The 25,773-nt window shown below is 35.1% G+C and overlaps 1 protein-coding gene across 2 annotated transcripts in view; it reads right to left on the bottom strand.

Moving 5' to 3' along the window:
• GAS2 (growth arrest-specific 2) overlaps positions 1–25,773 on the bottom strand; it is a 139,176-nt gene that overhangs the window by 102,464 nt on the left and 10,939 nt on the right. For both annotated transcript variants that reach the window (XM_011937512.1, XM_011937513.1), the window contains exon 3: positions 18,014–18,135. In XM_011937512.1, the coding sequence (XP_011792902.1) occupies positions 18,014–18,135 (122 nt within the window). The remainder of the gene's footprint in view (positions 1–18,013; positions 18,136–25,773) is intronic.

Here is a 25,773-nt window from a genome sequence, read left to right as displayed (position 1 = left end):
TTAGGCTGTAGGCTTTATAAGGAATGGAACAGTGACTGGTTTTGTCCACCACTTTATCCCTAGCACCTAATGTAACAACCCATCAAATAGTACTTATGAAATATTTATTGAATAAATACAAATATGATTGTAGCTAAGGCATATATTCCATATATAGTGAGGGGCAGCAGAATGGAGTGGGCATAAGTACATTTGGAACCAGACTGCCTGAGTTTGAATACTTGATTTTCAATTACTAGTTGTGTTGACATGAGGCATATTAACTTCGTCTGTGAAATGACATAATAATAGCATCTACATCATGAAGCATTAAATTAAGATTAACACAGGAGAGATTAAAAATTAAAATTAATGCTCTCATTAAATTGTTCAAAGATTGAAAAGTAGATATATGATCCTTTTTTTCCATGTTTGGAATTTGAGACAATATGACAATTAGGGGACAGAACAAAAGAAGGAAATTCTGTTTTTGTGGGAGACATATAATGACTTGATAGATGTACCGAATAGCAAGATGTGTAGGTGGATATTATGGATATTTTTGAGATTATGTTCATGTTTTTTAGTGATTTTTAAAATCCCCAAATTTTCATTGGCACCCTGGACTGAATTTTATTTCAATTAGTTTAAATGTCCTTTTCTTCAGTTTTCTAACAAACATGTACCTAAATTTTACTATATGCCAGTCATTATTTCAAGAACTTCTGTTTAAACTTATATAACCCTTATAGCATATATCTACTTTTCAATCTTTGAACAATTTTAAATGTAGCAAATATAACAACATAGAACAACATATGGTTTGGTTCCACACATATATGTTTGCACACACATTTATTAGATAAGTAAAGATTAATCTCTCCTGTGTTAATCTTTCCACTGCATTTTGTTTATTCTGTAAAAATCCATTTATTCTGAGTTTTGTTTGTTTATTAGAATATTCCTTACTACAATACTCCTCACTACAAGAAAGGGTCCTTTTCTGGGAGAATCATGAATTTGAGATGAGCAAAAAAAAAAAAAAAAAAGGTATGTTTATTTTCACTAGCTTCTAATTGAAGTTTAATATCCCTTCAATTATAAATGTAGACCAAAAAAATCACAGTAGTTTTCTCATCAATAAAAATTGTAGAAGCTTTTATTTCATATTACAATTGTTCCTGATATCTGGAAATACTGGGTTTACTCTCTTCTCTACTTTATAACTATAGGATTTATTAGAAGCAATGCCAGATTAACCTTTTTAAAATACAAGCATATTATTTTAAATTTGTGTTTTAATGTTGATTTTTAATATTGAAATAACTATATTTTAATAAAGCTGGTTCCTTTTATTTTGTATTTATTTCATGTATTTAAAAATAGCACGATGAGAAATGATCCACAGGCTTCACCCAAGTGCCAAAAAGAACATGGCACAAAAGCACTTAAGTGTCCCTGATCTAGAAGAAAGAATCTATGACTTATTTGCTTCACATCCTCCATAACACCTACAAAACAGACTCTCAAAAGACTTTCTGAATTTATTGAATTGTTTCACCTTCATTTTCGGGTTCTTTTCTTCCTTGTCACTTCAACAATTTAATTCTTTTTTAACAATTTTTGATTGAGCTGGGATTTTTGTTTGTTTCTTTTGGCTTCAAGATATGCAAATTATCACTTTTTTTTTTTTATTTCTTATATGAAACAGCAATGCTAGCGAGGCATCTGTTAGACAAGCAGCCTACACTGGTGTGAAATTAGACATGACCAGCACAGTAATATAAACACAAAACACATACTAGAAGGCTTCATGCATGATATGTAATGCATTTTCAAACTGCTAAGTCAAACAATAGAAGGCATTCATGTAGTGAGCCCCTAAGAGCTTAAGATACAGTTGAAGGGCTCTATATACTGTAAACTCAGTTACCTCATCTAAAAAACATTATTCCATTACTCTGTAATGTACCAGTACCACATACCTTGGACCACACACACATAAATATGGTGAGTGCTTAGATTTTAAATTACCTAGCAATTCTCAGACATTTTTAAATGAAAAAGCAACTCTTTTCCCCAAATTTCAGCCTTTTAGAAAAGGCTCTTAATATAACATCTATGAATGTTCCCCTTTAAGAAATAGCATACATATTCATTATTGATTTGTTCCAAAGACTTGAGTTTCTCTAACACATTTAGTAACAGCTCATTTTAAAGTAATTAATTTTCCATTTTCCATATGGTGAGAGCGACTTTTCCTGACATGATATTCTACATCCACAGTGCTTTGAAAGCAGTGACCACAATTAGTACTATCAAATATCATGAAAACAGTTCCCCAGTTAGACTCCTTTTACAATCTTGTCTTACCGATGTGCCTGCATGTTGTTAAGTGCAGGATGTGAGATTGTAAGTAGAAAGGATGATGTCATCATGGAAAAATTCAGTCAGGTTTACTTTTATGCTCAAGGGACAACACTGTGCTAGTGCTAGGAAATCACGTAGCTGAAAAATGTGTGTGTGGGCATGTGTGTGTGAACCTCCCTTTTTTCTATCCAGAATTTGCTCTTCTTTTTATACTTTTTGGAGTTTCAATTTAACATATTTTATTTTCAGTCATATGTTTCATATGCCTTTAATGCAACTGTTATTTACACTACCAAATAATATATTACGGTTTGAGCTCATAAGCAAAAAGAACAATTTTGAAGGGGCCCTTTATAAGCAGATTCATATAAATGTAGTAGCCTCTGGAATCTAGACAAATTTCTAGGTTAGAATCCGCCACCTGGTCTTTCCCCATCTCTTCTCCTTGCTCTGAGCTATGTAGATTCTCAGCAGAGTACAGAATAGGGCTAGATATACTCTTCCCCACATCTCAGCACAAAGTCCTTATTAGGAGCATATCCCAATATGAAGAGAACATTAGAAATGGGGGAATGGCTTTTTGCTCATATGAGAAGGCTAGCAGCTACTGGCCTACAACAAATAAGAAAGGAGACAAACATGAAGATGATAGATTTTATGTTACCCTCTTATAATTTAAGGGAAATTCTAAAATCAATTTTACTTTTGCCATTTGCTTCTTAGGGCATAAAAAGTAAGCTATCTCAAACATGAGTGCTTTTTACAAAGGCTTTCCAGGCTTTACATATGGTCATTTTTCATTTTGCTAGGGCCTATATACTCTTATCCAAATAATTTTAAACACATAGGCCATAAAGTAGTTTTGTTCAACTTGTAATTCCATCTACAGATAGTTCAACAATACTTCATATTAAAATATGAAGTATTTTAATACTTTTAAGTATTATTCCTAAAGAACCTCAGCCCAGTATCTTAGACACTGGCTTATTCTGCCACCCACCTCTAGAGTTATATACTAAAAGGATGAGAGACAATTCCTTCTATGATTCATTGAAAACAAATAAATGAGATTAATTTGGATTTTGACCTTGTGAAAATAAAAAGGGTAAAGAAAATGATAATGTATGGGTAGTCAGAATGGTCAAATTAATCAGTTTAAACCCACTTAAAAATCATTGTAACAGGTGTATACATAAGCACTTTAGACGCTGCAATGCATGTGCAGCTCCTGTATTTATAATACCTGGCAGGTATTTTCATTTTTAATTAATATCATTTTTGATTTAAGAAGATAGGACACACTTAAAATAATTTTAAAAGTGTGAAAACATTTCAGTATGTACTGTTACATCTTTTAACTTCTATTTTAATTTAAGCCCCATAATAAAATAATGCCTTTTTCTTAAGACCTGTGACTGCTTGCAACTAATTTTTTTTCCCAACTTTTTTTTTTTTTTTTTAAGACAGTCTCACTCCATTGTCCAGGCTGGAGTACAGTGGTATAATCTCGGATCACTGAAACCTTGAGTATTCCAGGTTCAAGTGATTTTCCTCCCTCAGCCTCCCGAGTAGCTGGGACGACAGGCTTCTGCCACCATGCCCGTCTAATTTTTGTATTTTTAGTAGAGACGGGGTCTCACCATATTGGCCAGGGTAGTCTTGAACTCCTGAACTCAGGTGGTCCACCTGCTTTGGCCTCCCAAGGCTGGGGTTACAGGCATGAGCCACCACACCCAACCCTTTCCCAACTTTTTTTTTTTTTAAGCTTGATCTCACAAGCTATGCATTACCACATACAACACATTTCTTCCTAATAGAGAGTAAACTCCTTGAGAATATTCTATATTTAAATCACACCCTTTAAATCACAACTATCTTTCTCACCATCAAGACAAATGCATATTAACACCCACAGCCAATAACATCATCTTTTGTTGCTAACATATACTCAAAATATCCAATTTTAAAGTAACATATATAAGTAGGTCTCAATTATCATAAAATATTTGTAGTTGGTAATATTCAATGTTATAAAATATTGATAAAATGAACTTGCTGTACTCCATGATCATATTTAACTCCTTATTGAGTTACCCATTGTTTAATAACACATTTTCAGAAAGTCAATAGCAGTATTTATTGTGCAGTTTTCCTAAGTACTAGAATTCTGATTCTCTCCTGCAGTTTTATAGAAATTGTATTTTTACATTGGTTGTTAAATAGTGCTTTGGCAGACAGCTACTGAGGTGTTCTGAGAGAAAATAAAGGTTCTAATATTCTCATTTCCCTCACCAACTATTTTATTGAGCAAAAGAGGCAGTTATTGGGAAAAAGATGCAAAAGAAAAAAAATGATTTCATCTTTATGGCTCCTTTAGTCATTGAAAGACACAGCACTTCGTTTCAGGTCAAAAATATCTCTTGAGAACCTGTTACCTAAAAGCCCTACAATTATTTTTCTTCCTAATTTTCAATGGTGAGCAAATTCATGAAACCATTAGCTATCGTACATCTGATGCTTATTTTATTTTATTTTATTTTTTTATTTTATTTATTTATTTATTTATTTATTTTGAGATGGAGTCTGGCTCTGTGGCCCAGGCTGGAGTGCAGTGGCCGGATCTCAGCTCACTGCAAGCTCCGCCTCCCAGGTTTACGCCATTCTCCTGACTCAGCCTCCCGAGTAGCTGGGACTACAGGCGCCCGCCACCTCGCCCGGCTAGGTTTTTTTTTTTGTATTTTTTAGTAGAGACGGGGTTTCACCGTGTTAGCCAGGATGGTCTTGATCTCCTGACCTCGTGATCCGCCCGTCTCGGCCTCCCAAAGTGCTGGGATTACAGGCTCGAGCCACCGCCCCCGGCCCTGATGCTTATTTTATACTGCAAGCAGTATAATCAGGCCTTGAAAAGAAATCTCCAAACTGGATGAACCATTGGATATAAATATGCTCATTTTTATCCTAATTTTTACCTTTATATAATGCTCCGAACTCAAATAATACATCATGTGACTATATAATAACATTTACAATTAACAAAATGATTAACCTTCTCCAAGATTCACTTTTTCCTAACTAGTTTAAATCCCCATGGTCTGTTACTTCAGCCAATCTCTTGTCAGTGCTTTTAACATCCTCAGATCCTTGTTCTTTCCCTAGACCATTCTAAAATTCTCAAATCTTCCGTCTTTACTACTTGAAAAGTCAGATTTGCTCCTCATGCTTTGTCACATCAAAGGCTTTTGAGCTAAGCAAACAGGCAGAGGGAGGAATTTCAAACTTAATGAGAATAAAGTCTTCAGGATTAATAATCAAAGATGGCTAAAACCCATGGATAATAGTATTCTGGATCTAAAAGTAAATATCCATATCGGGGCATGTATTTATTCATTCATCCAACACCATGTCTACTGAGCATCTATATGCTAGGCATTATGTTAGACTCACAGATGAATAAAACATAAACTATGTACTCAAGGATCTTAGAGTCCAGCAAAGGGATAAAGACTAGGAAACAACTAAGTACAACAGTGTGGTACACGAAAGAGTGGTTAACATGCAGATGGAGAGCAACCGTAAGAGAGAGGCCAGATCTACAGATACAGAGTGTAGAGACTGCAAGAGCATCTCTACACTTCCAGTATCCTTTTCCCTTCTTAGGTAAGAGTATATTAATTTTCCTTAGGAACACTATCATTCTTTCATTTTTTCAGTCTGAGCAGTCAAGGTATGAAGCCATGATCTAGTCAGAATGTTGGCTGTTAATCAGGCTCTTTCTTGCTGAAATTTTAGTCTTGAGAGGAATGATACAATGAAGTTAATAGCTAAATGTTAATGAGCACTCATATGTACTAGGTACTACTCAGTGCTTGTGCATACTTACTTAGTCCCCATAATAACTAAATGAGGTAGTTACAATTATTACTACATTTTACAAATGAGAAAACTAAGGCACAGAGGAGGAGTTATTTCAACCCAGGTAGTATGACAACTGAGTTTAAACTATTAACCATTTCTGTTCAGCTGCCCTCTCTAAAAAATGTCTGAAATTATTTGCCCTAACAGTGGTACCCTGGAATGACTGTGGATCTCTGCTGCATAAACCTTGCAAATAGTCTAATTCTTAAGCCCTCAAAATCCAGTTTAACTTTCCTTCACATGTCTTTTCTCTCTAAGAGTTACCCCCATATCTTTCCAATAAATTCTTTTGGCAATAAGTTCATCTTTTCCAAAAATTTTAGATTTAAAAAAATCTACCTGTCACCTGATTCCCCACAAGGCATTTCTCTTCCCTGAATGCATAATAAAGAGTCTGGATCCCTCTGGAGATTAGAAGGAAGCAGTACAGTAAAGACTTGAGATCATTACTCCCTTCATTCAGAATTCTCCCTTCATTCTGTAAATTTATCTCAATAAATTCATCTTTTCCAATAATTTATTTGGTACCAGAGTATGGAGTTAAGTTGTCAAGACTCAGAAAAACATGTTATATTTGGAATTGGTGTTGAGACTGATAATGGAACACAACTGTGGAATAGAAAACTAGCAGCCCATGCTATTTACACAGGGGCTAGAAAAGAAACAGTTTTTGTGGGGTCTTGAGCTTATTTTATTTGGGGGCTTTCCTTATAAAAAAGAACAGAATTATAAATACAAAATTAGATATGGAATTAAATATTTTAGCATAATAAAAAAGTACAAGAAATTAATAACTTTTAAAAGATGGCAAACACTAGAGCCATCACAAAGCACAGAAAACTAACAAAATATTTCTTATTAATTAACTGCATGAACGAATGCTACTTCACATTTTCTTAAATATTTTCATTTTAAACTTTTTGGTCACCTCTTCTTAAAACAATGTTTTAGAAATATTTACATAGGAAAAATATAAATACATAGGAATCTTTCCTTTAGCATGATTAATCAGGATAAAATTTCTAATAATTCAGGACAATCTCTTTCAAACTCACAGCTCATTATTGGTGAATATCACAAATTTTGAAATTTTTTCTTTATTTCAAATTTGTTTGACAAATATTCTGTTGTCAAATTTAGAGAAATCACCAAGTTTCTTTCATTTGTGAGCTGTTGCATACGGAAGAATTTTCCACTGAAGAGCTGTGATATACGGAATTTACAGAATAATACGACTTGCATTTGCTAGTTTCCTGTCCTTTGCTAAAATCCTGTTCCCTTGCCAGATCCTGGTCTCAGATGAGAAGGGACTAACATTCTTCGGAAGAGAGTCAGAGACATGAAAAGAATGGGCAAGTTGGGAAAGAAAATAGCAAGCAAACCCACCCAGGAAATAGGGAGGGTACATGGTGGATTCCTCTACATCCGGTATGCTCCTGGACCAGGTTAAGTAAAGTATATCAGTTAACTTGGACAGTTCTGAAACAATGGCTCTGTCCTTAAATTTTAGCTAGCCACAGAATAAAGAATCTTTTTTAATTTTAATTTTTATTTTTTATTTTTATTCTTTGAGAAAGAGGCTCACTCTCTCATCCAGGCTGGAGTGCAGCAGCATGATCTTGGCTCACTGCAACCTCCGCCTCCTGGGTTCAAGCAATTCTCCTGCCTCAGCCTCCCAAGTAGCTGGGATTATAGGTGCACACCACCACACCTGGCTAGATTTTTTATGTTTTTGTTAGAGACAGGGTTTTACCATGTTGGCCAGGCTGGTCTCAAACTCCTGACCTCAAGTGATCTGTCCGCCTTGGCCTCCCAAAATGTTGGGATTACAGGGGTGAGCCACTGCACCCGGCTAAACCCACACTTTTTTAAGTCATTGCTGACAACCTCTACCAGGTGTCAAAATACTGCAGCCTGGCTAAGGATGAATTTAGATACATGTCACAGTAAAGCTCAGGAATCCCTGGATAACTAGTTACAAAGCCTCAATATACATTTAAAATGTTGAGTGCCACTAAACATATTATGGCAGAGCATTTTTTGTTTTGTTTTGTTTTTCTTTTTTTTTCTTTTTGGTGTCTTTGCAATAAATTTTGAGGGCATTAGTCTGAGGAGAGCAGAATGTAATTTTAGAATAAGCAAAATTAATTTACTCATACTGGACTAAAATGATGTCCCCAATTCAATAGGCTAGCATGAAATGACCCTATTAAAGTTTGCTAGATTTGCTAATACACAGGTAGATTCAACAATAGCTTACATTAAATGACACAAAAAGGCCAGGAATCACTTGGTATGATATAGATAAAGGAATTAAGAACTTGAAGAAAAAATTCCACATTCCATTCAAACTATAGTGAATACCTCACACAAGCATACTTTTCACTATGCCACTCAGTGAGGCCCAAGAGGCTCTATTTTCCACTAAAGGATGAAGAATAAGTTGACGAAGAAAGCTTCAAAAATTTTAAGGTGACATTATTCTTCAGAAAGTCTCAGGAGCTGTTGTTGAAATAAGCTTCCTCATTTTAGTGTGAATGGAAATTCTCAGGGTAGCAGTAACACGTGTTGGCACTTAATTTCTAGAGGCAAAGTGGATATGGTGGACGGAACACAATCTGGAGAGGCCAATCAGATCTCCTAGAATGACCTAAAGCACAGGAAATCTGATTATGGTTTATTAATCATGGGGCCTTGGGAAGTAAATTGAAAGTCAGTTCCCTAAATTCTTGGTTTGTTTGTTTTTTTAACTTTTATTTTAAGTTCACGGGTACAAGTGCAGGTTTGTTACATAGGTAAAATTGTGTCAGAGGGTTTGTTGTACAGAGTATTTAATCACCCAGGTATTAAGCCTAGCACCCATTAGTTATTGTTCCTGATCCTCTCCCTCCTCCTGCTCTCCACCCTCTGAAAGGCCCCAGTGTGTGATGTTTCCCTGTATGTGCCCATGGGTTCTCATCATTTAGATCCCACTTATAAGTGAGAACATGCAGTATCTGGTTTTCTTCATATAACAAAAAGAGCAACAATATGAGAGAATCTTCTGATTGCCCAATTCCCAGACTATAGCCAAATTATAGATCCAGAGCTCACTGAATGAAGGCAGTAATGATCTCAAGTCTTTATGTAAAGCTTCCTTCTAATCTCCAAAGGGACCTGATCTGTTTACTATGCATTCAGAAAAGGGAAATGCTTTGTGGGGAATCAGGTCACAGTGAGAATTTTTACCTAAACCTACTTTACACTATGACTAGCACACTTTTGCAAACATTAGATGTTATTTTTATAGTTTTTCCTGAGTGCATAATTTGCATGGATATTCTCAACAACTGCCATAATTTTTATCCTTGACACATGGAATAAGTTCTTTTGTGGTAAAAGGACCAAATAAAAAAAGCACACCTATTTAAAAAGTCAGAGAGTCACACAATTATTAATGACTTGAATATTGGAAAAAAATAAAAAGTGATTTCTACCACCTCTCAATGAAAATCAGTAAAAAAAAAGATTGATATGACTTGGAAACAGCAGGGAGATTACAATGAAGTAACATATTTAATCAGAATCTCTGTTACAGATGTGCTCTTTTCAATGAAGTGTATCACTCAATATCCTGGTTCTTGACATTCATCTCTTGGTTTGGAGAATGCAACTTTCTTTATTCTAATAAGTAGAAAATTCCAGAATCAGTTTGCATATGTTTGACAGTAACAATAGAACTCTTACTATCCTATACACCATCTCCAGCCTTGTGACATAACCGACAGGGACCATGGATATTTCAACAGATCATCAAGCTCCTCTACTATTTTATGATATTTGACATTGGAGATTTGATACTGGAAAGCAAGAATAGTAGGCAAACCGGACGGTTTCATAAAATACACACATTCTGGAGGGTAGAGAATAAATCTCATGAAAATGCAGAAAGGGGATTCTGCCAACTAAACAAAGTTTCTGGGTCTAATAGTAGGGGCCAGGTAGGAACATTGCCCTTTTAGGAAGGGCACAATTCAAATGTTCCTCGCTTGTTCTTGTTGTCTGATGGAGACTGAATTTCTACCATGGGAACCAGTAATCATGAAACATTAACTGTTTATGGATGAACTTATTGCCATGTGATCTACTGGGCCACATTTTTTATTGTGCCCAGCACTACTTTATCATTGAATATGTGAAAAGAAAGTATCTTGGGCCCCCAAAATCACTAAGCTAAAAGGAAAACTCAAGCTGGAAAGTGCTTAGGGCAATCGTGTCTCCCATTCTATTCAAAGTTTTACCTCTGCTCACTGAGATAAATGGGATTTCTGATTGCCTCCTTTGGAAAGGCTAATCAGAAACTCGAAAGAATGCAGCTGTTTGTCTCTCATCTGTTGGTGACCTGGAAGCATCCTCCCCACTTCGTGTCTTTCTGCCTCTGCCTCAAGTTGTCCTGCCTTTCCAGACCAAACCAATGTACTTACATATATTGATGGATGTCTCATGTCGCCGTAAAATGTATAAAAGTAAGCTGTGCCCCGACTACCTTGGGCACACGTCATCAGGACTTCCTGAGGCTGAATCATGGGTGCACGTCCTCAATCTTGGCAAAATAAACTTTCTAAGTGAACTGAGACTTGTCTCCGATTTTCTGGGTTTACAAGTTCAAGTGTCATGTATGGGATGGGCTCAATTAGACATTAAGATCTAAATAAGTTCCATAGGCACATCACTCATTCCCTATCTTGCCCACTTTTTCACATTGCTGCTTTCCGTGCCCCCCCAACTGCAAATGTAGTCCGTATCAAGTCTCCTGTGACCAGTTTTCTTTGAAAAATAAAAGTCAAGTTCCTTTATGTACTATTCTTTTTATTCTATATGATATACCAACATGTAATGATATGGCATTGAAACCCCATTTAGGCATATCTCTGGAAGATGGTATAGAACGGAAACACTCTCAGGGGAAAAGAAAAAAAAAATTAAGCAAGATATTTCATTGTCTCTCATTTGGAGGTGAATAATTTGGCTATTTGTTCAGACTTAGAAAAATAGTGACAGAGGGATTTAATTTTATACTGAGAAATAATTCAACCTGAGGAAGCAATTACAAAGCAAATAAAAAATTTTAAAAATTCAGTATATTTAAAGCTTAAATATACTTTACCTACATTTTACAAATCCTGAGGAACTGGACTTCACCACTAACTTTCTTTTTCCTTTAGTCTCTGGTAGCAACATACCTATAAAAAATTATTTCTTTCCTCATCATTCCACCTATATTCTTCCCATCTCATCATAATATATTCTGTTTAATTCTAGCATTATGTTTACAATTTAGAACAATAAATTTTTAAGGGATATAAAATCATTTAGCTGTATAGCCAGCAACGAATGACTCCAGAATAATCACAGCTGAGATTTTATTTTCTTTTTCATATTATTGCATCTACCATACTTTCTTGTTCTGCCAGAGTGATCAGCAGTAAACACAAATATCTAGATTTCTCAGAATTAAATCTTGATAAGATGTTCTCTGAACAAAAAGTGCTACTGATACCTCTAAGAAAATCTCTAATCTTTATGTCTTATTTAATTCTCGGAGGGCACAAAACAACATCCTGAGGTATTGTTATCTTGCAGCTCAAGGAACCAAGTACTCTTGATGGGCAAATGCATTGTAGGCATTCTATCTGCAGGATGTTCTTTCTCCTGAACAAGGACTGGATTCTACATTTAGACGGTTAATGTTCAGTTCCTTCCTTGGAGCATAATGTAGCATTCTACTAGGTAACAGAACTTCTTTTTTCCCCCCTCCTTCATCTGATTCAAACTTGATCTAACCACCCAGGGTTCTTTGAAGTCAGAGGAAGCTCTGAACCCAGAGAAACTCTGATATCTGAAGAAGAGACTCGAAATAAACGAGACAAATGCAAAGGAAAATGAGTAGAAAAAGAGAGGTTAAACCTTATGAATGTCTTGCCCCACACTGATGCCCCTTGGTTGAGAGAGTCTTTTGCATAAATCAGCAAACTTGTGATTGGTGGGGGGGAAAACAAAAAAGAGAGAGCAAATATACAATAGGAAGGGGTTTGTACTGTGGAACACTATTTGCACCAGGAAAAGAAAGTTCATGCATAAATGTAATAATTCCCCTGTCTTGATTAGAGATGCTAACTGGATCAGGAAGCTGAGAGTCAAAAGGCATAGAACGTAACCTTAAACTTGTCATTTGGTTTGATTTTCTCATCCTAAAACGATACTGCAAAGATTCATTTCATTTATATTTTTGTCTTTAAACATCCTCAACTCCAGAAATATTAAGATTTATAATTACAGTGAATTTATAATATTATAATACCTATAAATGAATTAAATAAAATTACACATTAAACGGCTGCACACTGGTCTCAAATGTTTCCACCCATCTACTGTCCAACTCTGTGAAGTCTCTGCATTGATGTCATGCAGAGTTAGAAAATGGTCCACTACACAAAAGCTAAGATTAACTACTTAGAGCTCACACACACAAAGAAGCTATTTTTAAATTGATCTATTGATGTCTGCAAGAAAGAATCATAGGACAGAATTGTTTCCATTCATTTTATCAAACCAAAGCTAGATATGAAAGAGTCATGGATTTATATCTGAAATATTAAATATGTGAACTAACATTTATTAAAATTTACTTACAGATTTAAGAGCATTTAAATCATCCTTAATACAGACATACTTCACACATACCAGGCATAACTTACTCGTTCAAATTTGTTTACACAGCTGTAAAATCTCCAAATTAACTATCAACCAGGAAAAGTAAAAAATATTGCTATGAAAATGAAGAGATAAGATTAAAGCTGCTAGAAAAAAAATTACAGAGAGCTTCCTGTGGCATGGCTTTGGATGGGTGTAAGTTTGTTGTCAATTTTTTAAAAGTAATTCTGTTTCAACATCTCCCTATGCACAGTTTCACTAATTCAGAGAATGTATTGACTAATGTATCTATTTTTGCCACCATTTTTTTGGAACTTCAAAATGCCAGAATGAGAAATAATTCTATACAAACCATACATGAACACATGAATATAAACACATGTAAAAGCAGACTTAATATTGTAACCTCCAGACTATTTAAACTCAATTTTAAAGCCTCATTTTTTCTCATGGGAAATATTCACTGTAATCCTAATTACCTGGGTTGTAGTGAATCCATTATTGTTTAAATTTGTTTAGATTTAATAATATCAACATGCTTACAATCATAACATTTTTTTTTTTTGTTTCTAGGCCAAAAATGAACTGAAAATCTTGAGTTCAACAGAAGTATATTTACGAACAATAGTAGCCATGAAGATATACATACTAACGTTTCGGCTTTTCATCTTTTAAAATTTTACTATAAAAGGCAGAAAAGAAAATGTAGTGATCTTTGCACTTTTCATATGGTAAGGCACAAGTTATTATTGATTTAAGCTGCATATTACAGGCGGTCAGTTGTGAATATATAAATGCTGCTAAGAACACGGAAGGCAATTCAGTCAAGAGCAACTATGGCAACTTTTACTTCAGATCAAATTTGATGTATTGAGCAGTGAAAGCGAGGTCATAACTGGTATTTTTTTTCAACTTTTATTTTAGGTTCAGAGGGGAGACATGTGCGGGATTGTTACGTGAGTAAATTGCACCTTGTTGAGGTTGGGTATACAAATGATTGCATCACCCAGATAGTGAGCATAGAACTTAATAGGTAGTTTTTTGACCTTCACCCTCTTCCTGCCCTTCCTGCTCAAGTAGGCCCCAGTGTCTTTTGTCCTCCTCTTTGTGTCCATGTGTATTCAGTATTTGGCTCCCACTTACACGTGAGACCATGTGGTGTTTGGTTCTGTTTCTGCATTAACTTACTTAAGATAATGGCCTTCAGCTGCCTCCATGTTTCTGCAAAGGACATGATTTTGGTTTCTTATGGCTGCATGCTATTCGTGGTATATAGGGACCATATTTTCTTTATCCAGTCCACCGTTGATGAGCATCTAGGTTGATTTCATGTCTTTGCTATAGTGAATAGTGCTGCTATGAACACACAGGTGCATGTGACTTTTTGGTGAGATGACAATAAGTATTTTTAAACCTACACTTGTTCAAGTAACACATTTAAGGTTTTATACTGAAACCTTTATCACAATCTGAAAAAAATTTTAGCTTCATATTCAAACAAAATCACCTAGATTCACAGAACTATTTCAAGTTTAATGACTTGCTGCAGTTCTACTACTAACTGAAATTCTTTTGTTTCTTTATGTTTTATAGTTCTATTATAAAAATTATAATATTAAAGTAAATGTTTAAGAGGAAAGTAGTTACATAACTTTCGATCCGTAAATATCTTCAACATTACATCTTATCATGGAGATTGGGGCAAATGTATACATATCTGCATAGAGCAGCTCTCATACTAAATACAAACATTTATTTATTTATTATTATTATTATTATTATTTTTTTTTTTTTTTGAGACGGAGTCTCGCTCTGTCACCCAGGCTGGAGTGCAGTGGCTGGATCTCAGCTCACTGCAAGCTCCGGGTTCCGCCATTCTCCTGCCTCAGCCTCCCGAGTAGCTGGGACTACAGGCGCCGGCCATCTCGCCTGGCTAGTTTTTTGTATTTTTTTAGTAGAGACGGGGTTTCACCGTGTAGGCCAGGATGGTCTCGATCTCCTGACCTCGTGATCCAGCCGTCTCGGCCTCCCAAAGTGCTGGGATTACAGGCTTGAGCCATCGCGCCCAGCCTACAAACATTTATAAAGCATTTATTTTCTCCCCTCCAAGTACTAACCAGGCCCGACCTTGCTTAATTCCCGAGATCATACGAGATCGGGCATGTTCAGGGTGGTATGGCCATAGACTATAAAATATTTATTTTCTTGTAGTTAATCGAAAATTCTTATAAGGGTCTCCTATCTTTCACATAGGGAAAAGAGATTTTATCAAGAGCCCTATTTTGTGCAATGCTCTATGGAAGGTATGCATACATAATTATTAATCCTATTTCACGGATAAGGAAACTATGGCTCAGACATGTCCAATCAATAAATAAAACTAGAACCCAAGCAAAATGCACTTAATGTCAAAGCCTTTGACCTACAGGCTAATGCTTTAGGGTTATCTTACATTTGATTCTTACAATTACAAATCTATTTGGGAATCTTTGCTTCTGTTTTAAAAAAGCAAAGACTTACAAACAAAGCAAAGCCGGAAAACTGCACAATGGCCTTTATAGAGTTGGTTAATCTTTATTACTCTGGAGGATTCAAGGATTCTTAACACTGAGGCATTGGGCTCTCCATCCTCAAAAACAAGCAATACAGGTTTCAGGAACCTCGTAATGTGAAGGTAATGCTTTCAAGTGTCTGGGCACCACAGATTATTTCCCTCTGTTCATTGCTTTACAGTAAACCTTCTATACAAATTGTCCTCTTATTGGCATTGTATTTTCTCATCAGTAGCTGATGTAGAGGCCAGTTACATCATGATGGAAACGAGAGCAGAAGAAAAATTGGTGTCCTAACATTAAGCTTGACACAAAGCATTTTCATCAACAGTCTCTCAGTCCTGGGCTACCCATAATGAACCAAAATGAGACAGCATTAAACTTGCAAAGTTGTCTGTATCAAATTCGTGATTGGTCATTTACTAGCCAATCTTGTACAAATTACTTAGAGTCTTCAACCATCCAATCAAGGAGAAAATTAAAAGAAATTCATGGTTACCAAACTTTGCTGTGCATTAGAATCACCTGGGGTGATTTTTAAAAATTCCAGTGCCCAGGTTTCACCCTATGGGATTAAATCAGAATGTTAAGGCATGGGATCCAGGTCTCAGTATTATTTTATTTTATTCTTTTTTTTTTTTTTTTGAGGCAGAGTCTTGCTCTGTCGCCCGGACTGGAGTGCAGTGGTAGGATCTCAGCTCACTGCAAGCTCCGCCTCCCGGGTTTACGCCATTCTCCTCCCTCAGCCTCCCGAGTAGCTGAGACTACAGGCGCCTGCCACCTCACCCAGCTAGTTTTTGTATTTTTAGTAGAGACGGGGTTTCACCGTGTTAACCAGGATGGTCTTGATCTCCTGACCTCGTGATCCGCCCGTCTCGGCCTCCCAAAGTGCTGGGATTACAGGCTTGAGCCACCGCGCCTGGCCTATTCTTATTTTTGAGAAAAGGTCTCACTCTGTCTCCCAGGCTGGAGTGCAGTGTTGTGATCTCGGCTCACTGCAACTTCAACCTCCTGGACTCAAGTGAACCTGACGTCTCAGCTTCCCAAATAGCTGGGGCTATAGGAACCCACCACCATTCCTTGCTAATTTTTTTGTGTTTTTCTTACAGATGGTGTTTCATCATGTTGCCTAGGCTGATCTTGAACTCCTGAACTCAAGCAATCTGCCTGCCTTGACCCCCACAAAGTGCTGAGATTACAGTCATAAGCTACCACATCCAGCCCAGCTCTCAGCATTTTTCTTAAAGGTGCTCAGGTAATTCCAATGTGCAGCAAAGTTTGGGAGTCACTTAATTAATTAATACCTTCACAGAGCTGCTTTTAAGATTAAAAAAAAATAGAGGAAGGTTTTGTATATTATAAAATACAGAGTAATATAAAATATCTAAAAAATAAATTCAGTGGCAATACACACATACACACACACACACACACAAACACACATACCCTTTTTATTTTTTCTGTCAGAGTTGCAGAAAAGGCTTAACAGTTGCTTTCTGTAGTAAGTTGTCTTCAACATTTTTATTTTTATTTATTTTTAGTTTTTTTAGATAGAGTCTTATTCTGTCACCCAGGCTGGAGTGCAATGGTATGATCTCTACTCACCACAACCTCTACTTCCTGGGTTCAAGCAATTCTCCTGCCTCAGCCTCCTGCATCGCTGGGATTATAGACATGTGTCATGGTGCCAGGCTAAACTTTTTAAATTTATTTTTTATATATTTATGTATTTATTTTAGTAGAGACAGGTTTTGACCAGGTTTGCCAGACTGGTCTCAAACTCCTGATCTCAAGTGATCTGCCCACCTCAGCCTCCCAAAGTAAAGTGCTGGGATTACATGCATGAGCCACCATGCCTGGCCAACATTATTTTAATATTTTTTATATCTCTTTTCATTCTCTATTAAAAATTAAGTACAATCTCTCTTTTTATCTTCAAAAAAAGTCAAACACCATGCTTTCATCAAGTGTTTATAATCACTAGAAAAGAATATTAGAATTAATGTGGAGAAAAGAAATCTGAGTAGTTAGAAATAGATAATTTGTCCAAATTTACTTAGTTCAATGGTACTATTATTTAGAATAAACAAAAAATTACAGTCCAGAAATTTTGATCTAGTATTCTGCCATAATATTTTTGAAAACAAAGATCTGTTCAATAAATCTTTCTTGGCTAGATTTGTGCATTGCCTAATGTCACAATTATTTCTCTGCTAAGATTTTAGTCAATACTTTAGATTCATCAAGTTTATTTACAACACTCTTTTAATACCATCATTTTTCATAAGCTTTTATTTAATTAGATTCACCAAAAGGATTATGCAATTTATGTAATTAGAGTGCAAATAACACATCACCTAATTAAAAAGAACCCTCTGTACTTTGTTGTTAGTATAGACCTTGATGCATCTGTTCACAATAAATTTTTTAATTACACGCAATTTATAAGCAATTATAAATGTAATCTACCACCTAAGAGTGATGTTTGCATTGCGATCTTTTACCTTTGTGGGCTTGTTAACATCCATGCTCTCCTTGAATTTCTCCTGCACAGTTTCTGCAAGTTGACAGAGCAAGGCACCATTGTCCAACTTCTCCATAAAAGTTTCTGCTGTAATCTCCTTCCCTGAAATAACAAAAAGAAGCATTATAAAAAGAAAATCAAAATGTCAGATTCACACTAAATAAAATATTTGACACAATCTTATTACTAAAATTGCTATTCTAGCTGAGTTACGTATCTGGGATAGGAGCTTACCAGAAATAGTCATTTCTTTGGAATTTTCTATCTTCTGTTGGTTGCAAGAATTTCAGCATTTAATATTTTCATAACATAGTGCTAACTGCATAAAAGTTTTATTTCATATTAAAGGTGGCAAAATGATGTCCTGGGTAAAAGAATTCCATCATTTAGTAATCAGGGGGAATGAAAACTAACCAACAAAACTCAAAGAACCAGCTTTACCAGTGATTTCACAATTTGGCCTCCATTAATCATTCCATTCTCATCCTCAATGGCCCATTCAATTATTTTGACCCATAAGGCAGGACATAATGCAGGACAAGTATTTTTTGTTAGGTGTATGTCTGACTACAAGAACAACGTAGGTCTCTCTCTCTCTCAACAGGATTGTACTCTATCACCCAATCTGGAGTGCAGTGACAGGATCATAGCTCACTGCAGTTTCAGACTCCGGGGGCTCAAACAATCCTCCAGCCTCAGCCTCCAAAAGTACTGGGATTATAGTCATGTAATCTGGGGTGCACCCAGCCAGATCAATTTTCTTTAATTTAAAATAGAGCCATGTATATATTTTTAAAAACCACCATTGGGAACTTTAATAGCATGGCCAATATATAAAACCATATTTCTAGATTCTATTGAAATGGTTTTCCTGATTAAAATAATACAGGTAGGCTGGGCACAGTAGCTCAGGCCTGTAATCCCAGAATTTTGGAAGGCTGAGGTAGGTGGATCACTTGAGCTCATGAGTTACAGACCAGCCATGGGGCAACATGGTGAAACCCCATTTCTACAAAAACACAAAAATTAGCCAGGCACGGTGGTGCATACCTGCAGTCCCAGCTACTTGGGAGGCTGAGGTGGGAGGATGGCTTGGGTCTGGGAGGCAGAGGCTGCAGTGAGCTGAGATTCTGCCACTGCACTGCTTTCTTATATGCTCTTTCAAAACGTATCTTTCTCAAAGCCCTCTCCTTTTTTGTTTCCTATTAATCTAAGTTTCAGAATATTCCATTTTCCTGCCTTATGTTTCTGTAAATTATTTGCCAGAAGTCCTACAGATTCAAGCTTCCTTCTATTTCTCATGTCATAACCTTAATGAAAATCTTCATAATGTGATACTTAACCCTCTAGCAACAAGAACAATGGCTATTCTTTCTGTCCTCAACTTCTCTCTCCAATACATACCATGCTCACTGCTAAAATTAAGATTGCTAAACACCGTCCTCACTGAGGCATTCTCCAGACACCTTTATTGCACAATCCCTAATTTTCTCCTTTACCTGGAATATGAAAACTACTTATATTATTTATAATATTTACTTTCTGTAATTTTGTGAAATAATTTTCTTATTATTTGAAAATGCAGCCTGGCATAGTGGCTCATGCCTGTAATCCCAGCAATTTGGGAGGCCAAGGTGGGCAGATCACCTGAGATCAGGAGTTCAAGACCAACCTGGCTAACTAGGTGAAACCCTGCCTCTACTAAAAATACAAAAATTAGCCAGGTATGGTGGCGCACGCCTGTAATCCCAGCTACTTGGGAGGATGAGGCAGGAGAAAGGCTTGAATCTGGGAGGCGGAAGTTGCAGTGAGCAGAGATCACACCACTGCACCCCAGCCTGGGCGACAGAGTGAGATTCTGTCTCATGAATAAATAAATAAATAAAATCCAGCTGGAACAACAGATGAACCATTTACCATTTAAGTTAAACTCACAGTATCTAATATATTTGGATTTCAAGAAACATCTGCTTAAAATGACTTTTTTTTTTCCATTTTGGGGGGCAGTCTTAGGGACAAAGAATTACTTTTTACACGAATGTTCTTTTTCCCCTACTGGGTAGTTCATATTTTGGCCCCCAATTAGAATAATGACTTCTGCAGGTGGAAAAACATCAGTAGCTTTAAATACTCACCACACAGGTAGCCTGTGCAGAACTTTTATGTCAAAACTGTGTGCAGCTCAGTTCAGAAATGAAAGTAGCATGCCAAAATACAAAAAGCCAGCATAACAGAATTTGTATTGTGTATTCATCATATTGGCCTTCATTTTCCTTTTCTTTTCTTTTTTTTTTTCCAACAGAAAGTGACTAGCCACAGACTGGAGTGCAGTGGCGCAATCCCAGCTTTATTGCTGAGATCTATTGCCAGGCTGGAATAATCTCGGCTCACTGCAACCTCTGCCTCCCAAGTAGCTGGGACTACAGGCATATGCCACCATGCCCAGCTAATTTTTGTATTTTTAGTAGAGACAGGGTTTCACCATGTTGGCCCTGATGGTCTCGATTTCTTGACCTAGTGATCCACCCACCTCAGCCTCCCAAAGTGCTGGGATTACAGGCATAAGCTGCCATGCCAGGCTGCATTTTTTAATAATAACAAAATTATTTCACAAAATTACAGAAAGTAAATATTAGAAATAATTTTCTTAATTATAGTTTATTCAAATAAATTTAAATTTTAAGATAAAGAAGATAAACTTTAAATTGTTGAATTATTTCTTTATAGATTACTTGCAAGATTTTCCACTTTTAATAGATCTTTATGTATTTTTAGTTCATTAAGTTCTATGGCAGTTGGAAGATTCCATTCATAATTTTAAGTTATAAGATGTTTACAATATACTTAAAAGAACATGTAAATCATAAAAAGAAAAAAATAGCTTTCATTAAAAAGCCATTAACAATTTACCAAAAGGTATGATTTTTGCTTTTTATGCATTGTATCTTTTTAGTTATCCTGTTTTTCATGAATACTTGTAAAAAGAATTTTACATTGAACATCTGTATCTAATGAAAAATATATTAGGTGTCAGCTTTCAATTCTGTATATTTTATAGCTCTGAAAGGTGAGGGTTTTTTTTGGCTAAAACAGACTATTACATACTTTATAGTTGAAATGTACTGCCTCAAATGAAGAAAAAATACAAGTCTGAGACTTTTATAAATAACTTAATGTGTAATATATTTTCCTTCCAATGATTAAAAATTATTAAATATATACTTTATGATTACAATCACTATGTGATTGTAAGAAATCAGTTATAATCTTTATATGGGGATGATATATTATCTAGTTCTTTATTGCATTAATATTAATAATATCAACAGTATTTTTTTTCAAAAAACAATACAATATAAAAGTAGTTGAATTTATCTATGGCAAATTCTTAAGAACAGGCTATGTAGAAATAATTACAATTTCTCAAGTAAAAGTCATACATAGGTAAATATCTCTGTTAAACAGAATCAGATCTTCTGTAATTTAAATTGTGCACCTGGTTTAACACATCAGACTACACGTACTAGAAACAGTGTGATTTTAGCACCAGAGAATCATTTCTTCCCTAACCCTAGCATTTCATTGTGGTTGGTGTTTGTAGGGAAAAAAAGAACAATAAATAGATACAATTAAAGCATGTTAAAGTCCTGACCTGTGCTGGTCCATAAAGCCATTGGTTTGAACATTAATCTAGCGTATCCTAGTCTAGAAGTAATAGTTTTGCTTCCTGAATTTATAATTGTGATATTTAATCTTCACATGATTAATTTAGTCAAGAATGACAACTTGCCAGTAGATCAAAATCAGGAAATTTGATTCAATATTGTGGCTAGTCGCTTTCTGTTAAAACATTATAGCTCAAAGGTGAGATATAAACATCTGCCTGAAATCTTTTGTCAGGCAACTATAATCAACATGCTCACACATACACATCAGTGTTTTCCTCCCAGAAATATGTTCGTCATAACTTTGGTAAAGATTTACATATCAGCCTATAAAGTGTTTTAGACTGGGGCCACCTGGAAAAAAATAATCCTTTTAATCTTCTAAGTTGCTGAGAAAGAATGTTTTCTTCCCAATAAATTAGCAGTATTAAATTTCTAAAGAATTCTAATAATCATATTTAACAGTTGAGTTCTTATTATATGTCAAGTACTGTTCTAAGCATTTTACATGAATTCATGCATTTAATCTTCTCAAGAAAACTGTGAAGTGGGTGCTACTATCTATCCATTTTGCAGATAATGAAACAGATGTATAGATTAAGTAACTTGCCTCAGGTCACCTAATTCACGGGCAGAGGAACTTGGCTCTTTGGCAATTTAGGTTCAGAGTCTATGCTTTTAGCCACCATGGTTGACTACTTAAATATTTGCTGAATACACAAATGACTATTTTCCATGACAATGAATTATCCCTCTTGCAGTTGTCTTTTTCTATGTAGAAATACCACAGAAACCTCTTTAGGAAAAAAAGAAGAAAAAAAAAAAAGCTTGGGGTTGAAGATTGTGGTGCTGAAAAATGAACAGCAATCCACCTTGTAGGTTGGAAAATGGCTAACAATATCATTCAGGCAAGTTCTGGTACTTGGCATGATTCACTGAAGAAGCTGGTATATTTTTAATCCCTAAAGATGATCCAGATACTATCAAATTCTATTTTCATCCCCACTGTACCTCTCAATACAAATATATTTTTCTAACTGGAGAATTCAAAGTGGTTCATATGCTCTCTTTAACCAAAACTGTTCAGTATTTTGAGACTACAGTTTCAAGGTTGTAAGATAGGAAACAGTTCATTATATGCAAAATCCCTAGACCAGCACCTGCTTCACACTAATTTTCAAGTGTCTACCCTGAATTTATATCAAAAAATATAAAGCTGGTTCTGCTGCACAAATCACATACAAAATTAGGATAACTGCTCTGAAAGGTGTCAACTTGTGAACATGAAGGTGATTCTGTAAACTTTTGAACTAACACAAGATACCACCTGTCCTAAGGAATTTTTATTGGCTATACCAAGAATATGAGAACCCTGCAGAATAAGTATCTGGCAAAAAGGCCACAAGAAAAAAGAAAAGCCAGCTGTTCCAAACTCATTAGATAGTAGCTGTATTTAACAGCAGCAACCCTAATAAATAGGTGCTTAAATGTTTAATGCTGAAAATTTTATTTTTTAAGAATAACTGAAAATAATGAAATGTTACATATTGCTTGTATTAAGTAGAAAACAACTGCATTTTATTTTGTATGCATGTACAAAGCTCAGAGAAGGGGAAAATCACCATGATATCAACTGTCAATGCATTTTCTAAATATAAGTAAAATCAATTCAGCACAACTTGATTTTTAATATATCTGATGATGTATTCAAAGTCCCTGCATTATCCAAACATGTATGCCTATATCCTAAAGATCTATAAGCTTTAAGAACAATTTTAATTTATGTGATGTTTAACAACTATAATCCTTTCTTTGAAATACACTTCCATGTAATTTATACAGCATTAGACAAATATTAATTGAAAATAAAGGCAAGCCATCATTTTCAATTAAAAATACATATAAAATAGACAATTTGAGAACACTTATTTTAGTATATAATCAAAGCCAAGCCAGTAATATTCTTCAAAAGTCACTCAATAATTATAAAAGTAGTAGAATATGCCTAATGTATTTGAATAATGGGTGGTTGCCATAATCCAGGACTGTTAATGTAATAACATGCTGTTGGCTCACAAAGACAATTAAAAATTTCCCCAAGATTTATTTACATATGCATTTCATGTTCTAATATATCCTAAGGGCATAGTTAAATAACAGATTAGCAATATTTGGTTCATGAGCAAAAATAGCAAAAGACCTAAAATAAAAATGAAATGTGTATATTTAACATACAATAGGCAACAATGGCTGAAGAAACTTTTTATAAAGAAAGACGATAAGATCTTCATGACTATTTTGCTGTCTTTTTTGAATGTTGGTCACAAAACTGCTCCGTGGTGCCAGCCATTATTCAAAAACATACTAGGATTGCAAAGAGTATTTTCTGTAAGATCAGTAGATATATCCAAGGATATGTAAATAGTCAGTAAATATTACATGATAATCTTCTCATTAATTAATGTGTGCTACCCCCTAGATAAATCCCAGCTATTATAAACTATTTATTCATTTTAACTAGTTAACATCACAAGACAGCTGGTATTTTATATTCTAATATATAAATTTCAGTTAGCTTAAAAATTTGCAGTTGATGCTTTAATCCTATGCCTAGGAATTTAAAATGATATTTATTATTATTACTGATTAAGTAAGTATATTTCCGGGAAATGACAGTATAATACATACATACATTACATGAATATGAACATTGGTTTATGAACTAATAAAATCACTTTCTTCTCCATCGAATCATTTTTATCCATCAAAATATCAGAATATAAATGGAGTATTCTTTAAGGAACCATATTTTTAATAGACAGTTTATATGTAGGATCAGAAATATCTGAATTTAGAACATCATTAATACTCCTTTTGAAAAACATAAAAGAAAAAAATTACATTTTAGACAAGCATACCAGAAATAAGGAGAAAAATCTTTCCACAAGTAAACTCTAATGGCACAACAGCAACATCTAATTAAAAGCTTTAATTTAACATGTAAATTTCCACCTCACTTAGGAATTCGGAGAAAATATATCAATTCTGAAGCTACTTTCAAGACATTTTCTTTTTACGTTTTTTACTTTGTACCTCTTTCAAGTAGATAAAAAGCAAGACTTGAAAAAGAGTGGCATAATAAAAATCTGCAAATATTTCTGAAGTGACAAAACAGCCAATAATAAATTATTTTAAAATATACTTTAATTGCTCTAAAGTATGTGAGTACTAAATGTACCTAAGTGTAAGAAAAATATCTTCTAACATAACCATAAATTTATTCTTTCCCTCCATATTATCACCATGCTAGTACACAATGCATTTTTCTACCTCCAAATGTTTTACCACTTTTTAATAATCTCAAGTTATTAGTCCACTTATCAAATTGCGATGAGAATATTGACTTGAAGTCTATTATCTGTCTACTTCGTATGAACTGAAGTCAATTCAAAGGTTAAACTTTACTGTATCTTGAGATTCTTTTAGGATTCCTTTTCTGAGAAAATTTCACAAGTCATCAATTGCATTTGTGTTATAACTACTAACATTAAAAAAGTCTTAACTTGAAAAAAAAAAAAAGCCATTCATTTATGTAAATCTCCTCCCTGTTTATGTATATTGATGACTCTCTCAACTACCCCAAACTGGGTCTCAAGAGATGGATTTCCTAAAACTCAGACTTTGGGATCTGGAAAGGACATTAGAGATCACCTACTTCAACCCCTTCATTTTATGGTTGAGGACACTGAGCCCAGAAAAGATGGCTGAGTGACTTTGGGCAAGTTTCCTACTAAGTAGCAGAGCCAGAACCAGAGGCCAGGTCTCCTGACGCCCAGTTAGGAGCCAGGTCTCCTGACTTTTAATCCAAGGATCTTTCCATTACAAACACTGACTCTCTATTCTTTGAGGCTGTCTTGGGCTGCTCACACTGATCAAGCTGCCTTGTAAATTACCACACTCACTAAATAAAATGCCTTTGATGACAAGTCATAGGACATTATAGCATACCTTTATAAGCAGGCTATACTCTAATTAATCACACTCTTCCTCTGTTTAGAACATCTCAATGGTTTCT

The sequence above is a fragment of the Colobus angolensis genome, unplaced genomic scaffold, assembly GCF_000951035.1.
Source record: "Colobus angolensis palliatus isolate OR3802 unplaced genomic scaffold, Cang.pa_1.0 Scaffold164, whole genome shotgun sequence".
NCBI classification, from domain to species: Eukaryota; Metazoa; Chordata; class Mammalia; order Primates; family Cercopithecidae; genus Colobus; species Colobus angolensis.
Note: the sequence above shows the minus strand (reverse complement) of the source record. Positions and strands in the feature narration are given on the sequence as shown.